Source organism: Oncorhynchus keta, chromosome 1 (genome assembly GCF_023373465.1).
Source record: "Oncorhynchus keta strain PuntledgeMale-10-30-2019 chromosome 1, Oket_V2, whole genome shotgun sequence".
In the NCBI taxonomy this organism is placed as follows: domain Eukaryota; kingdom Metazoa; phylum Chordata; class Actinopteri; order Salmoniformes; family Salmonidae; genus Oncorhynchus; species Oncorhynchus keta.
Window position 1 is genome coordinate 47,070,097 of NC_068421.1, and position 18,519 is coordinate 47,088,615.

The 18,519-nt window shown below is 43.4% G+C and overlaps 1 protein-coding gene across 9 annotated transcripts in view; it reads left to right on the forward strand.

The window, feature by feature from the left end:
- dock10 (dedicator of cytokinesis 10) overlaps window positions 1-17,818 on the forward strand; it is a 183,613-nt gene extending 165,795 nt beyond the window's left edge. For 8 of the 9 annotated variants that reach the window (XM_052526148.1, XM_052526152.1, XM_052526164.1 and 5 more), the window contains 6 exons: window positions 3,559-3,705; window positions 5,826-6,036; window positions 7,010-7,200; window positions 13,638-13,738; window positions 14,067-14,205; window positions 16,685-17,818. In XM_052526148.1, coding sequence (XP_052382108.1) covers window positions 3,559-3,705; window positions 5,826-6,036; window positions 7,010-7,200; window positions 13,638-13,738; window positions 14,067-14,205; window positions 16,685-16,732 — 837 coding nt within the window. In that variant the 3' untranslated portion in view covers window positions 16,733-17,818. The remainder of the gene's footprint in view (window positions 1-3,558; window positions 3,706-5,825; window positions 6,037-7,009; window positions 7,201-13,637; window positions 13,739-14,066; window positions 14,206-16,684) is intronic. The other variant, XM_052526145.1, reaches the window with a different exon arrangement.
- Window positions 17,819-18,519: the final 701 nt, after the last annotated feature.

Genomic DNA, 18,519 nt, shown 5'->3' on the forward strand with positions numbered 1-18,519 from the left:
ACCCAGGACAATGGATCAGAACCCAGCCGGCGAACCAAAACTATTACGCCATAAAAGGGGCAGACGAAGCAATCTTCTGGTCAGGCTCCGGAGACGGGCACATTGCGCACCGCTCCCCAGCATACTACTCGCCAATGTCCAGTCTCTTGACAACAAGGTTGATGATGAAATCCGAGCAAGGGTAGCATTCCAGAGAGACATAAGAGACTGTACCGTTCTTTCCTTCACGGAAACATCGCTCACTCGAGAAACGCTATCGGAGTCGGTACAGCCAGCTGGTTTCTTCATGCATCGCGCCGACAGAAACAAGCATCTTTCTGGTAAGCAGTGGGGTGGGAGGGTGGTATGCCTTATGATTAACGAGACGTGGTGTGATCATAACAACATACAGGAACTCAAGTCCTTCTGTTCACCTGATTTAGAAATCCTCACAATCAAATGTCGACCCCATTATCTACCAAGAGAATTCTCTTCGATTATAATCACAGCCGCATATATTCCTCCCCAAGCAGACACATCGATGGCCCTGAACGAACTTTATTTGACTCTATGTAAACTGGAAATCACATATCCTGAGGCTGCATTCATTGTAGCTGGGGATTTTAACAAGGCTAATCTGAAAACAAGACTCCCTAAATTCTATCAGCATATCGATTGTGCTACCAGGGTTGGTAAAACCCTGGATCATTGTTTTTCTAACTTCCGCGACGCATATAAGGCCCTCCCCCACCCGCCTTTCGGAAAAGCTGACCACGACTCCATTTTGTTGCTTCCAGCCTATAGACAGAGACTAAAACAGTGTAGCTATTCCCTCCGCAAGGCAATCAAACAAGCTTAGGGTCAGCATGGAGACAAAGTAGAGTCGCAATTCAACGGCTCAGACACGAGGTATGTGGCAGGGTCTACAGTCAATCACGGACTACAAGAAGAAAACCAGGCCCATTGCGGACCAGGATGTCTTGCTCCCAGACAGACTAAACAACTTCTTTGCTCGCTTTGAGGACAATACAGTGTCACTGACACGGCCCGCTACAAAAACCTGCGGAATCTCCTCCACTGTAGCCGAGGTGAGTAAAACATTTAAACGCGTTAACCAGACCACCTGGCTGGTGTGTTTACGGACATATTCAATCAATCCTTATCCCAAATGCTTCAAGAGGGCCACCATTGTTCCTGTTCCCAAGAAAGTGAAGGTAACTGAGCTAAACGACTACCGCCCCATAGCACTCACGTCCGTCATCATGAAGTGCTTTGAGAGGCTAGTCAAGGACCATATCACCTCCACCCTACCCGACACCCAAGACCCACTCCAATTTTCTTACCGCCCCAATAAGTCCACAGACGATGCAACCACACTGCACACTGCCCTAACCCATCTGGACAAGAGGAATTCCTATGTGAGAATGCTGTTCATTGACTACAGCTCACCATTTAACACCATAGTACCCTCCAAACTCGACCCTGCCCTGTGAAACTGGGTACTGGACTTCCTGATGGGCCGCCCCCAGGTGGTGAGGGTAGGTAACAACCTCTCCACCCGCTGATCCCAGTAGTGTAGAGGGTAGTAAGTTTTAAGTTCCTCGGCGTACACATCACGGACAAACTGAATTGGTCCACCCACACAGACAGTGTGGTGAAGAAGGCGCAGCAGTACCTTTCTTCAACCTGAGGAGGCTGAAGAAATTTGGCTTGTCACCAAAAGCACTCAAACTTTTACAGATGCACAATCGAGAGCATCCTGTCGGGCTGTATCACCGCCTGGTACGGCAACTGCTCTGCCCACAACCGTAAGGCTCTCCAGAGGGTAGTGAGGTCTGCACAACGCATCAGCGGGGGCAAACTACCTGCCCTCCAGGACACCTACACCACCCATTGTCACAGGAAGGCCATAAAGATCATTAAGGACAACAACCACCCGAGCCACTGCTTGTTCACCCCGCTATCATCCAGAAGGCGAGTTCAGGACAGATGCATCAAAGCAGGGACCGAGAGACTGAAAACAGCTTCTATCTCAAGGCCATCAGACTGTTAAACAGCCCCCACTAACATTGAGTGGCTGCTGCCAACATGACTCAACTCCAGCCACTTTAATATTGGAAAAATGTATGTAAAAAATGTACCACTAGCCACTTTAAACAATGCCACTTAATATAATGTTTACATACCCTACATTATTCTTCTCATATGGATATATTGTACTCGATACCATCTACTGCATCTTGCCTATGCTGTTCTGTACCATCACTCATTCATATATCTATATGTACATATTCTTCATCCCTTTACACTTGTGTAAAGCCATTCAGCTATGGTAGTTGTTGTGAATTGTTAGGTTAGACTACTCGTTGGTTATTACTGCATTGTCGGAACTAGAAGCACAAGCATTTCGCTACCCTCGCATTAACATCTGCTAACCATGTGTATGTGACAAATAAAATTTGATTTGATTTGACATTGCTGTTGAGTGACTTTATGCCATTCCTGTTATTTTGACCAGTTGTCATTTTCTGCAAATAAATGCTCTAAATGACAATATTTTTATTTGGAATTTGGGAGAAATGTTGTCAGTAGTTTATAGAATAAAACTAAAATGTTAATTTTACTCAAACACATACCTATAAATGATAAAAACAGAGAAACTGATCATTTTGCAGAGCTGTATATCAATATTGAACAGGATTATCTATTTTGGATGCAATTTGAATGGAATTGATGAGAAGAGAGGACTGCTCCATTTCACGTCATGCTGTTGATATAAATCATTTATTGTAGTTTACCGGTTTATCGCTGTATTTTATCCCGGGAAAAGGGAGTGATTTTGGGCCGTAAATCTCAGTAACCGGGTTCCCACCATTCAACCCTACCTTGGACCTTTTACTCAGATACGGTTGAGAAAGAGACGAGGACATAGGATGCAAGGAATCGAAGAAAGACAAATTGAGTCAGCGCCAAGGAGTTGATTCTTAAGGAAAGAGCACACTGTCCCAAAATAATCCTCATTTCCCTTTGACCCAACGGTGCTTTGAGAATGACCTCTGACATCTGAATGGCCTCTGTTTCATCCAGAACATAACATTGCAATTTTGCCAGGGCCTTTTATGATTACGATTGTGTTCTAACAAGCTGACATAACACTAAGAAACACATGACTAGACTGATAGGGAAGTGCAGTAAACCACTAGGGGGTGATGTGAGCCTAGATTTTCCAGCTAAGGATTATTCATATTCAGCTAAGGGATGGAAACAGAAATCAATGGGCTGTAGTTGTAAGAAATACACATACTCTTCAAACTATCGAAGCAGGCATTGCATTCTACAGTTTGGTCAAATAACAGAAGTTCTATCCGCACTATTGGTTAGAGCCTGTAAGTAAGCATTTCACTTTTCACTGTAAGGTGTCCACTGTACAGAAACAGTGACAAATAAACTTTGATTTGATTCTTATTCAGAGTGACTTAGTCAGAAACACACACACACACACACACACACACACACACACACACACACACACAGGATGTGTGTGTGTGTGTGTTGGGTAACATGGTGTTTCTGTAACAGGGTTTCTTTGAGGAAGAGGAGAGTAAAGAGTTCATCTATAAGGAGCCCAAGCTGACAGGACTGTCCGAGATCTCCCAGAGGCTCCTCAAACTCTACTCGGACAAGTTTGGGGCCGACAACGTCAAGATGATCCAGGACTCCAACAAGGTCAGTCTACTACCTCCCCCCAGCGTCCAAACACTGTCACATGTATATGTTTCATATACAGTATTATTCAAAGTGTATCGGGCCTCTTTAGTCCTTGTCTCTGTGACTTTCATAGAAAGATTGCTGTCAAAATGTTGTAAATTAATTCATGTACTACTACATTTGGTCAGCAATCTTTCTCCATAGAAAAGCATCCAGTGAAGTAGTGATTCATTTAGACCATGCCTCTCCAACAGGTCCATTGCTCACCAAACACTTTTGAAAGTATATGCAATTTTCACGTGTTCCATCGCAAACTGCCATAAACACATCTCACAAGTATGAGACACCGCAATCTCCCAGCTGCTGGGAGATCAACGCAACTTGACATTATTCCACCCCTGGTTAGCCACTATCGGCTTAAAAAGACAAACCTAACCCAATATCTGCAAATTAGTCTTTAGTTGAATCTTATCTTGATCATTGTGTGTTTAAAGGTCACATGTACAGGTGTGATTACTGTAAAAATGTTAGGCTCTGAGCTCCAACATGCAGGACAAGTGAAATAAAATACTGAAAATGGTATTAGAAGATCAATAGAAATAGGACTATATACATCATAACTATAGCAGTGATTAATAAATAAATGTCCAGAGTAAAAACTGTTGAGGGGGTGGGGGGGGATGACCATAGGCGGAGAAGCATGACCATTGTGCAAGTGAAATAAAAACAATAAAAATGATATATTATGATATTGTCAAGACCTGCAAAGAAGGACCGAGTTAAGCTGAACTTGGCACCGAACAGAACGGCACATTTTGCTCTTCATTAAAATCAGAGGGCTAATATCAATACTATGCATGCCAGTCTGTCTCTCTTGGCTAACAGTTGAGGAACGACTGACTTCATTCACTACTTTTTATAAGAAACATGAATTTTTTGCATATTCAACTTACACACTGACACACACACTTACCCCATCAGACATGCCACCAGCGGTCTTTTCACAGTCTCCAGAACCTGTTTCCAAAAAACGAATAAAGCAACACCTATGTATGGTCTTAATTTGAGCCAATTCGCTACAGCAGGAAAACAATCCTGCAGCAACAGGAGATTATTGTCAATTATTGTGTGTTTTATCCATTTTTTAATGTGTAGGGGTTGATACATTTTCCGTTAGGCCAAATCAAGTCTGAAATGTTCAAGTGGAAATGACAAACTTTTAAACCTCAAATACACTGCAAATTTGCATTTTCAGTGGTGCACGAAAATTCCTGCAACAACCGGATGATCAAATTAAGATACGACATCTGTGTGTACTGACATGTATGTGTAACTGATAGATGCATACGGTACATACACACACACACACACACACACACGCACACACTACATGTTAATGTATTTAAATTGTAACGTCTTTTGTCTGTAATGTCTTTTTCGTTATGTGTCGGACCCCAGTAAGACTAGCTGTCTCTATTGGCGTCGGCTAATGGAGATCCTAATCAAATCTAATTATATACACTCCATCGTTCACCATATATCAGTGCATTCGGAAAGTATTCAGACCTCTTGACTTTTTCCACATTTTCTTACTTTACAGCCTTATTCTAAAATTGATTAAATTGTTTCCCCCCCCCCTCAATCTACAGACAATACCCCATAATGACAAAGCAAAAACAGGATTAGATCATTTTTTTGCAAATTTATAACAAATAAATATTTGAAAATATCACATTTACATAAGTATTCAGACCCTTTACTCAGTACTTTGTTGAAGCACCTTTGGTAGCGATTACAGCCAGTAGGCAGTAGCCTTGCATGCCAGGCTTCGAGGTAGAGCAAGAATACAGCTGACTGACTACGCAAGACTGACTATGAGACTGACACAACAAGACTAAAGAGACCAACACAATTCGTTAGACTGATCCTTTTAAGAGAGCAGGGTCGTTAGACACCAAATGGTGGAAAACGGACCAAAATGGGGAGAGACTAGCTGAATTTGTCCAATAAGTCATTCTCGTTTTTGTTTGCGAAACATTTTCCATTGCAAAAATGTTTTGCCACGGTTTTCTACGTAGTGAACTAATGAATACGACCCAGACTGTGAACTGATTGTGCTGTTTGATATAACCCACCAGGTAAATCCTAAAGACCTGGACTCCAAGTACGCCTACATCCAGGTGACCTACGTAGTGCCCTACTTCGACAACAAGGAGCAGCAGGAGAAGAAGACTGACTTCGAGCGACATCACAACATCAATCGCTTCGTGTTCGAGACGCCTTTCACTCTGTCGGGGAAGAAACATGGCGACGTGGAGGAACAGTGCAAGAGACGCACCATACTAACCAGTGAGTTATTAAAAATATAATTTTTGCTAATATTTGTATCCAAAGAACTGTCAACATTTACTGTCACATACACTACATGGCCAAAGGTATTTAGGCTTGTGTGCGGCTGCTCAGACATGGAAAGCCATTTCATGAAGCTCCTGGCGAACAGTTATTCTGCTGATGTTGCTTCCAGTGGCAGTTTGGAACTCGTAGTGAGAGTTGCAACTGAGGACAGACCATTTTTACATGCTAAGCGCATCAGCACTCGGGGTTCCCGCTCCGTGACCATGTGTGGCCTACCACTTTGTGGCTGAGCCATTGTTGCTCCTAGACGTTTCCACTTCATAATAACCGCACTTACCGTTGACCGAGGCAGCAGAAATGTTATGAACTGACATGTTGGAAAGGTGGCATCCTATGATAGTACCACTTTGAAAGTCACTGAGCTCTTCAGTACGGGCCAGTCTACTGCCAATGTTTGTCTCTGGAGATTGCATGGCTGTGTGCTCGATTTTATACACCTGTCTTAAACGGGTGTGGCCGAAATAGCCACTGAGCCATTAGCTTGTATGGTAGTATACTATACAAACTAGGAAGTGTCTGAGTAACCAGTAAATACTGAGCCGTAACTGTCTGAATCACTAGTATACTGACCAGTGCTGTAATTGGTGACCTATTCTGACCAGTAAAGTTATGGTGTAGGTTCAATGGTTTTCCCTTCAAAATGGAAGAAAGATCGGACAACAATTCCCAAACAAACCCAACAGTTCTGGTTTAATACAATAAAATATATCCCATCAAGCAGACACTTTTATCCAAAGCGAGTTATTACAGTAGTGCATGCATACATTTTTTCATATGGGTAGCCCCAGTGGGTATCAAACCCAGTCCTGGCTCCCTACTCATGCCTGAGCCACCCAGGACCACAAGGATTAACCAATTGGTTCCTCATACCCTGTGTCTACTCCCCCTTTCTGTCCCCCCCACCCAGCGAATTCCACCTTCCCCTACCTGAAAAAGCGTATCCAGGTGGTGGAGCAGCAGAGCACAGAGATGAACCCCATCGAGGTGGCCATCGACGAGATGTCCTGCAAAGTGTCGGAGCTCAACCAGCTGTGTGCCATGGCAGAGGTGGACATGATCCGGCTGCAGCTCAAACTACAGGGTAGTGTCAGCGTCAAGGTAAGGGTAGGGGTGGAGGAGGAGAAAGATGTAGAGAGACACACAGAAGGGTTGAGTTGAGAAGACATGCACATAGTGTACAGACAAACATACACTCCACCACTCAAGTGGGTTGAGCTGACAGTCAGACACAACTGACAGACACACACACAACAACATGCATACACACATAAGTGAGTTCAGAGATAGCTGAGCTGACACACACACACACACACACACACACACACACACACACACACACACACACACACACACACACACACACACACACACACACACACACACACACACACACACACACACACCCTGGCGTAGGATGCACCCCACCTCCCCAAAGCCCCAAAAATTGGCAGCTATGAAATCGTTAAGGCAAAATGTGTAGGAAGTTAGCTGTTTTCCTAAATGCAAATGTATGCTTCATTTGTAAATTGGGAGGTGCCAAGCAAAAAGTGTGTGTGAGAGTGGGGTGTCCAGTGAGGGCTCTGAGGTACAAGAACACATGAAAAAAAAACACCTTTATAATAAAGCATTGCATGCATATTGTTGCATTTGCATAGTGGCGTAGAGCAGTAGAGTAGAGGTGCTTGCAGAAGTTGCACACATGAGGAAAATATTGCCTTTTATAAAAGCATTTTATAATGACTGGAGACTTTAGCATAATATTGTTTAATACCCTACATATGATTAAAACGGCAGGCTACTTTGACACTGACAAACTGAGAATATAAGATCAATAGAAAATACCTTGTCTTGAATCCATCAACATCCCAGGTCTGCAGTAGGTGTGTGGAGCCACACATATTGTACAATATGAGGAAGAAATTATAGCTCTGAAAAAGGCTTTCCAGTTTCACTGACTCGCTCAATAATGCGCAGCTAACCAGACATGGCCTATGCGCTCGAGCCAAAAGCATATCTCTCCATTTTTTTGTTAGCCTCTGCAGACAGATGAAGAGGCTTCTTTTTTCAACAAGAGCCATTTGCTTTCCAACCTATGTTTTCCCACAATTGTATTTTAAATATTGGGAGATGCCTGTTCACTGACAGATTTGACGCACATTCCGGACTGTAGGCTATGCATTGTAATTGGTCTACACACAATCTACAGCTAGGCAATAAAAATGTAGCTGTGGCTACGTTATAGGCCTACTCCTGGTGTGGTAGTCTTGAGTTATTTCATTTATTTCTGAACAGACAGCAGTAATTATATTACTTTGGCAAATGTATTTAAATATGTCAGGGGTGCTGCAGTACCCTTTCCGCAGCTATGATTCTATAAGGATGATGATGACGATGAAGTGCCACGCTGGAGAGATAATAGTTGCAGGCTCATGTCTATCAGAGCAGAGCGAGAGCTTCTCTCTCACCACAGCAAGAACGATGCGTTGGTCTCTAGGCTACAATGTTGAGCAAACCATAAACCTGACCCCCCACCCAACACCCAAAAGTTCCATCAGGATCCGTCTCAAATTAAGCACTGCTCATGAAACAGCGCCAAAAGGCACCGTTCACTAACATGAATGCACACACGCTTGCACTTATCCATACGTGGTATATTATTACCAAACAGTCTATGCTGAGACCCATGCTCTCCATAATCCTGCCTCATCTCAGGCTTTTCCCAGCCCTAATCCCCTGTAAATACAGTGAAATGTGTGAAAACAGCACGGCTCAGTGACAGCATGATGCAGGCTGATCTTAACACGCTGTTGCAGTAGCAGAGAGCGATATTGGATTATCTATCATGGTGAAGCAGCACAAGCTACTTGCTGTCTATCATCTCATGCTTCCTCTATGTAGCCCTCTATCACTAGCATTAGCCTCTAGATTATTTTGAATTCTCCTCTTGCATCTTTAGCATTAGCCTCTAATAATATGAATAATTTGTTCAACTTTTATAGCACTATTCATTACATGAAGAATCTCAAAGCGCTGTAAAGTAACACAAAAAAGACAAGCAATTTAGGAAACAACAACAACATGTTGAGGAGTATACCACCTCAGTCATCGGCTTTATCAATAAGTGCATCGACGACGTGCATCGACGACGTCGTCCCCACAGTGACCGTACATACATCTCCCAACCAGAAGCCATGGATTACATCCGCATCGAGCTAAAGGCTTGAGCTGACACTTTCAAGGAGCGGAACACTAATCTGAGTTCTTATAAGAAATCCCGCTATCCCCTCAGACGAACCATCAAACAAGCAAAGCGTCAATACAGAATTAATATTGAATCCTACTATACCGGCTCTGACGCTCATCGGATGTGGCAGGGCTGGAAAACTATTACAGACTACAAAGGCAAGCTGCCCAATGAAGCAAACCTGCCAGACAAGCTACATTTGAAGTCGGGAAGGTTACAAACACCTTAGCCAAATACATTTCAACTCAGTTTTTCACAATTCCTGACATTTAGTTTGAGTAAAAATTCCCTGTTTTAGGTCAGTTAGGATCACCACTTTATTTTAAGAATGTGAAATGTTATAATAATAATAATAACAGAGAGAATGATTTATTTAAGCTTTTATTTCTTTCATCGCATTCCCAGTGGGTCAGAAGGTTGCATACACTCAATTAGTAATTGGTAGCATTGCCTTTAAAATGTTTAACTTGGGTCAAACGTTTCGGGTAGCCTTCCACAAGCTTCCAACAATGAGTTAGGTGAATTTTTGGCCCATTCCTCCTGACAGAGCTGGGACAGGTTTGTAGGCCTCCTTGCTCACACACACTCTTTCAGTTCTGCCCACACATTTTCTATAGGATTGAGGTCAGGGCTTTGTGATGGCCACTCCAATACCTTGACTTTGTTGTCCTGAAGCCATTTTGCCACAACTTTGGAAGTATGCTTGGGGTCATTGTCCATTTGGAAGACCCATTTGCGACCAAGCTTTAACTTCCTGACTGATGTTGCTTCAATATATACATAATAATTTTCCATAATTTTCCTCCCTCGTGATGCCATCTATTTTGTGAAGTGCACCAGTCCCTCCTGCAGCAAAGCACCCCCACAACATGATGCTGCCACCCTCGTGCTTCACGGTTGGGATGGTGTTCTTTGGCTTGCAAGCCTCCCCCTTTTTCCTCCAAACATAACGATGGTCATTATGGCCAAACAGTTCTATTTTCTGTTTCATCAGACCAGAGGACAATTCTCCAAAAAGTACGATCTTTGTCCCCATGTGCAGTTTCAAACCGTAGTCTGGCTTTTTTATGGCGGTTTTAGAGCGGTCACTTCTTCCTTGCTGAGCGGTATAGGACTCGTTGATATAGGACTCATTTTACTGTAAATATAAATACTTTTGTACCCGTTTCCTCCAGCACCTTCACAAGGTCCTTTAATGTTGTTCTGGGATTGATTTGCACTTTTCGCACCAACGTACGTTCATCTCTAGAAGACAGAACGCGTCTCCTTCCTGAGCGGTATGGCGGCTGCGTGGTCCCATGGTGTTTATACTTGCGTACTATTGTTTGTACAGATGAACATGGTGCCTTCAGGTGTTTGGAAATTGTATCCAAAGATGAACCAGACTTGTGGAGGTCTACAATTGTTTTTCTGAGGTCTTGGCTGATTTATTTTGATTATCCCATGATGTCCAGTAAAAAGAGGCACTGAGTGTGAAGGTAGGCCTTGAAATACATCCATAGGTGCACATTCAATTGACTCAAATTATGTCAATTAGCCTATCAGAAGTTTCTAAGCCATGACATAATTTTCTGGGATTTTCCAGAAAGGCACAGTCAACTTAGTGTGTGTAAACTTCTGACCCACTGGAATTGTGAACTATAAGTGAATTATAAGTGAAATATTCTGTCTGTAAACAATTGTTGGAAAAATGACTTGTGTCATGCACAAAGTAGTCCTAACCGACTTGCCAAAACTATAGTTTGTTAACAAAAAGTTTGGAGTGGTTGGAAAACGACTTTTAGTGACTACCACCTAAGTGCATGTAAACTTCCGACTTCAACTGTAAATGCCTTCGAGGCAAGCAACACTGAAGCATGCATGAGAGCACCAGCTGTTCTGGGCGACTGTGTGATAACACTCTCGGTAGCCGATGTTAGCAAGAGCTTTAAACAGGTCAACATTCACAAAGCCGCGGGGCCAGACGGATTACCAGGAAGTGTACTCAAAGCATTTGCGGACCAACTGGCAAGTGTCTTCGCTGACATTTCCAACCTCTCCCTGACCGAGTCTGTAATAGCTACATGTTTCAAGCAAACCCTGTGCCCAAGGAAGCGACGGTAACCTGCCAAAAGGATTTACCGCCCCGTAGCACTCATGTCGGCAGCCATGAAGTGCTTTGAAAGGCTGGTCATAGCGCACATCAACAGCATCCTCTCGGATACCCTAGACCCACTTCAATTCGCATACCGCCCCAACAGATCCCCAGATGACACAGTCTCAATCACACTCCACACTGCCCATTCCCACCTGGACAAAAGGAACACCTATGTCAGAATGCTGTTCTTTGACTACAGCTCAGTGTTCAACGCCATAGTGCTCACAAAGCTCATCACTAAGCTAAGGACCCTGGGACTAAACACCTCCCTCTGCAACTGGATCCTGGACTTCCTGACGGGCCGGAAGGGTAGGCAACAACACATCTCTTACACTGATCCTCAACACTGGGGCCCCTCAGGGGTGTGTATTTAGTCCCCTCCTGTACTCCCTGTTCACCAACGATTGCGTCGCCAAACACGACTCCAAAACCATCATTAAGTTTGCTGACGACACAACAGTGGTAGGCCTGATCACCGACAACGATGAGACAGCTTATAGGGAGGGAGGAGGTCAGAGATCTGGCAGTGTGGTGCCAGGACAACAACCTCTCCCTCAATGTGAGCAAGACAAAGAAGCTGATCATTGACTACAGGAAAAGGCGGGCCAAACAGGCTCCATTAACATTGTCGGGGCTGTAGTGGAGCGGATCAAGAGTTTCAAGTTCCTTGATGTCCACATCACCAACGAACTAACATGGTCCAAACATACCAAGCCAGTCGTGAAGAGGGCACGGCAACACCTTTTTTCAGGAGACTGAAAAGATTTGGCATTGGTCCCCAGATCTACAGCTGCACCATTTGAGAGCATCCTGACCGGTTGCATCATTGCCTGGTATGGTAATTGCTCGGCATCTGACCATGAGACACTACAGAGGATAGTGCGTACTGCCCAGTCACTGGGGCCAAGTTTCCTGCCATCCAGGACCTATATACTAGGCGGTGTCAGAGGAAAGCCCTTAAAATTGTCAAAGTCTCCAGTCACCAAAGTCATAGACTGTTTTGTTTCTCTGCTCCCTAATGGCAAGCGGTACCAGACAACCAACTCTAGGACCAAAAGGCACCTTAACAGCTTCTAACCCCAAGCCATAAGACTGCTGAAAAATGAATCAAATGATTTACATTGACACACCACCCCACACATTTGTGTTTTACACTGCTGCTACTCATTATCTATGCATAGTTCACCCCTAACTACATGTACAAATTACTTCAACTAACCTGTACCCCGGCATATTGACTCGGTACCGGTACCCCCTGTATATAGCCTCGTCATTGTTATTTTGTGTTACATTTTATAGTTCTTTTACTTTAGTTTATTTGGTAAATATCTTCTTAACTCTTTCTTGAACTGCACTGTTGGTTAAGGGCTTGTAGGTAAGCATTTCACGGTAAGGTCTACACATGTTGTATTCTGCGAATGTGACTAATACACTTGGGGCAGTTACATGGCGCCAGAAAGCACATCACATTTCAATAATATTTCAAGAGTAGCCTTGTAACCTAGTCCTCCTCATATGATCCTCATCATTGCATACCTCAGCCGTCTTGCATTTGGGATTCTCTCTATCCTCAACCTCCGGACACATGGCTGGCCTTCGAATCAAAACAATTACCAGCTAGCTAGCTGACATTAAATACAACAAACAAATGACTTGCCAGCTTCAGTTTTAAAAGTCTGTGGTGAATTCTGGGGTGGCAGGTAGCCTAGTGGTTAGAGCGTTGGGCCAGTAACTGAAAGGTTGCTGGATCGAATCCCCGAACTGACAAGGTTCTGCCCCTGAACAAGGCACTGTTCCTCGGAAGGCCGTCATTGTAAATAACAACTGACTTGCCCCTAGTCAAATAAATAATTTAAAAAAATTGGTATATAAATTGTTTATTCTTAAAACAAAAGATTTGCAGGGAAATGTATTAATTATATACAAAATGTACAGGAGCTCTCTGCATGACCTCATGGCGCCATGGCAACCACGGAATTAGCATTATCCTCAAGCATCACTATTATCATTAGCGTTTCGCATCTTTAGCATTAGCCTCTCCCATCACTAGTATTAGCCTCTTGCATTATTAGCATTACCCTCAATACTAATTTCTTCATACTGTGCTGTCTGTTGAAAATGATGCAGGTGAATAACCATTCACTTACTTTACAGGTGAATGCAGGGCCCATGGCCTATGCCCGAGCCTTCCTGGAAGAGAAAAATGCCAAGAAATACCCTGACAACCAAGTCAAACTGCTCAAGGAGATTTTCAGGTATTCTTCACACTTTTCATGACCTAGATCAAAGAAAATACCTTTATGCACCACTTAGCAGATGCTTTTATCCAAAAAGTACATTTTTAGTATGTGTATATGACCCCTGTGGAAATTGGATCCACGACCTTGGCGTTGCTAGAGCCACACTCTTACCAACTGCGCCACACACAGATTGATGATGCATTTGATACATCTAAAGCAAAAGGGTTGGGGTCAATTCAGGTCAAGATAACTAGAACCCAGAGTTTTTCCAGATCAGGTCACATGATCAGGACAGGGAAAACTCTTGGCCATTGGCCCTAACGATCTCTGTCTGGCCCTGCAGGCAGTTTGCGGAGGCGTGCGGCCAGGCGCTGGACGTCAATGAGAGGCTGATCAAGGAGGACCAGCTGGAGTACCAGGAGGAGATGAGGGCCCACTACAGGGACATGCTCACCGAGCTCTCCACTGTCATGAACGAGCAGGTCTGTGGAACCGCCCAGAAAACATAGAAACTGCTGTTTCTTTAGAGAACTGAGGGTGTATGCATCAAATGTCTCAAAACAGGAGTGCTACCCCCCTTCCACCCCCGTCATCTTATTCATTGTGATGTAAAAGTTTTTTTTAAATATCCTATATCAGAACTCCTATTGTGAGAAGCTTGGTATATGCGGCCATTGGGCTGCATGTATCAAGCCCAGCTACTTACAGTACTAACCTTCACACTCATCTTATCAATGTTTTTGTTCACCTTCGTGTGGTACACTCTTTTTAATCCATCATTACTTGCTCTGATATCATTGTTTCATTATTTATTTTTACACATTTTTCTGGACTAACCAGAGTTTTGTCTCTTGGTCTCATCTCTTTGTGTTGTTTTCTTTGTTCATTTGATCTCTTTCAATGGATCTCAGCTGCATAGACACATCCTCTCATTCAGTTTATGCTCCTCTCTTTCTAACATCTCCCTCACTATCATTTCTAAGACTGGTATGTCACACAATCCCCCCCCCCCACACACACACTTTACCATTTTGGAGCAAGTGGCACTGTGCTGTGCATTATACTAATCTCTCAGCATATATACACTGCTCAAAAAAATAAAGGGAACACTTAAACAACACAATGTAACTCCAAGTCAATCACACTTCTGTGAAATCAAACTGTCCATTTAGGAAGCAACACTGATTAACAATACATTTCACATGCTGTTGTGCAAATGGAATAGACAACAGGTGGCAAGACACCCCCAATAAAGGAGTGGTTCTGCAGGTGGTGACCACAGACCACTTCTCAGTTCCTATGCTTCCTGGCTGATGTTTTGGTCACTTTTGAATGCTGGCGGTGCTTTCACTCTTGTGGTAGCATGAGACGGAGTCTACAACCCACACAAGTGGCTCAAGTAGTGCAGCTCATCCAGGATGGCACATCAATGCGAGCTGTGGCAAGAAGGTTTGCTGTGTCTGTCAGCGTAGTGTCCAGAGCATGGAGGCGCTACCAGGAGACAGGCCAGTACATCAGGAGACGTGGAGGAGGCCGTAGGAGGGCAACAACCCAGCAGCAGGACCACTACCTCCACCTTTGTGCAAGGAGGAGCACTGCCAGAGCCCTGCAAAATGACCTCCAGCAGGCCACAAATGTGCATGTTTCTGCTCAAACGGTCAGAAACAGACTCCATGAGGGTGGTATGAGGGCCCGACGTCCACAGGTGGGGGTTGTGCTTACAGCTCAACACCGTGCAGGCATTTTGGCATTTGCCAGAGAACACCAAGATTGGCAAATTCGCCACTGGTGCCCTGTGCTCTTCACAGATGAAAGCAGGTTCACACTGAGCACATGTGACAGACGTGACGGAGTCTGGAGGCGCCGTGTAGAACGTTCTGCTGCCTGCAACATCCTCCAGCATGACTGGTTTGGCGATGGGTCAGTCATGGTGTGGGGTGGCATTTCTTTGGGGGCCCGCATAGCCCTCCATCTGCTCGCCAGAGGTAGCCTGACTGCCATTAGGTACCGAGATGAGATCCTCAGACCCCTTGTGAGACCATATGCTGGTGCAGTTGACCCTGGGTTCCTCCTAATGCAAGACATTTACATTTACATTACATTTAAGTCATTTAGCAGACGCTCTTATCCAGAGCGACTTACAAATTGGTGCATTCACCTTATGACATCCAGTGGAACAGCCACTTTACAATAGTGCATCTAAATCTTTTAAGGGGGGGGGGGTGAGAAGGATTACTTTATCCTATCCTAGGTATTCCTTAAAGAGGTGGGGATTCAGGTGTCTCCGGAAGGTGGTGATTGACTCCGCTGACAATTCTAGACCTCATGTGGCTGGAGTGTGTCAGCAGTTCCTGCAAGAGGAAGGCATTGATGCTATGGACTGGCCATCCCGTTCCCCAGACGTGAATCCAATTGAGCACATCTGGGACCTCATGTCTCGCTCCATCCACCAACGCAGACCAACATTGCACCACAGACTGTCCAGTAGTTGGTGGATGCTTTAGTCCAGGTCTGGGAGGAGATCCCTCAGGAGACCATCCGCCACCTCATCAGGAGCATGCCCAGGCATTGTAGGGAGGTCATACAGGCATGTGGAGGCCACACACACTACTGAGCCTCATTTTGACTTGTTTTAAGGACATTACATCAAAGTTGGATCAGCCTGTAGTGTGGTTTTCCACTTTAATTTTGAGTGTGACTCCAAATCCAGACCCCCATGGGTTGATACATTTGATTTCCATTGATCATTTTTGTTTGATTTTGTTGTCAGCACATTCAACTATGTAAAGAAAAAAGTATTTAATAAGAATATTTCATTCATTCAGATGTAGGATGTGTTATTTTAGTGTTCACTTTATTTTTTTGAGCAGTGTATTTGTGATCGCATCATACATTCATCAAATGTCTTTTTGTGTGATTTGAAACATGAAATTACTATCCATGTCTCTACTCCATGCCAAGATCCCTCACACAAGACCACCAGGAACAGAACGACACAGTGCCTTCTGAGCAGCCAGTAGGTATGTTGGAATCTGCCAATGCCCAGGAGGACATGTTTCTCCAAAATGGCTCCTGATGACAGACGTTGTTCTCCCTCCTGCCAGGAATTATACAGGAAGGAGAGCGGGGGACTGGAACTGTGACTTTATGGGACCTGGAAAAAAGGGAATTGGATGGGGAAGTCCAGAAGTCTGTAGACTTTGATCATGGTAGTCTGGAGTTGTATGGTGTCCAGTCCTGGTGATGATGATGATGTCCAGTAGACCAGGCTGCTGTACTGTTACTTTGTTTTGTTTTTAAGGCTCAATCCATGTTTTCACTCCCCTGCCGACCGTCTCATCTCCTTACTTTGTACACATACACACACAGACAACACACGCCTTCTCTCCCCAGCCCCATCCCTTTAGAAAATGGTGACCTTAATGAGCTCGAGGTGCGTTCAACGGAGCAAACGTTTGGTTGTAATTCTGGCCACAACCATGTCGATCATAATTTGTCCATATTCTGTTGGTTATCTTTATGCCGCAAATGTTTGCCATTTCTGTGTGGTTAGCAATTCCAAAAGGTATTGTAAAATGACAGTTCAAGGAATTCTATAAAGGAAATTAGGGTCACATTCAGTAGTCAAACATTGTTGATGTTGCAGATAGAAATAGCATGAATACAGCCAACATGATTACTTCTTCTATACGGCAGAGAGACATGTTTGTTCCACATCATTTATTTCTGTCAGAATGTTCCACATCGTGGTGTCCTGCTGAACAGATTGACATGTAGGCTTATTCTTATTTGATTGAACACACCTCTAGTTCCTGTTTGAATGTACAGCAACTCCCAATAGCTACTTTGTATCCTAACATTCTGGAATTTCCAGCTCACAAATTTTCAAATGGAAAGTTTATGTTTTATAACATTTTTATTATTGATAATGTTGTTATTATTTACTGTACTGTTTTAAATTGTAAATAAGAATTAATATTTTAAAAAAAATATATGATTTTTTGTTTGGCTAAATAAAAAAAAGAATGAACAAAAGAATGAACCAACTAAAGTTTTATGTATAACATTTAAATAAAATTTGTTAACGTCCATAAACCACAGGGTAAGTGCCCATTTCTCTCTAGAAGTATTTTTCTTTACAAACCGGTACAAACAAACATAAAGGCTACATACACGCTATTCCCCTTTAAGAATAACAGTTAATACAGTCCAATACAATGCAATGCAATTACTGAAGTTACTATGTAACAATGTGTCAATACAATGTTACTAGAGTAATTACAGTGTTAATGCACGGGTATAAGACAAACTTAATGCAATAAGTCTGGCTGCACAAAAAGAAGAAACTGTAATATGAAGCAAAGATAAATTATATAAAGAATGATATTAAAAAGCTTTAGAGCACCTTAAATGACGTTTTGGGCAAAAAGGCAAACTCAGCTCCATCATTCATTGAATAAGATGGCTCATTTATCACAAAAAAACGGATATTGCCAACTACTATTACAAACTACTATTTTTTTCATTGGCAAAATTAGCAAACTTAGGCATGACATACCAAAAACAAATTCTGAATCTACAGTATTGTGTGTTTGTTTGTGTGTGTGTGTGTGTGTGTGTGTGTGTGTGTGTGTGTGTGTGTGTGTGTGTGTGTGTGTGTGTGTGTGTGTGTGTGTGTGTGTGTGTGTGTGTGTGTGTGTGTGTGTGTGTGTGTGTGTGTGTGTGTGCGTGTACTCTGTCTCTGGATGTGTCCCAAATGGCATCCTATTCCCATGCATAACTGACAAAATTATGAA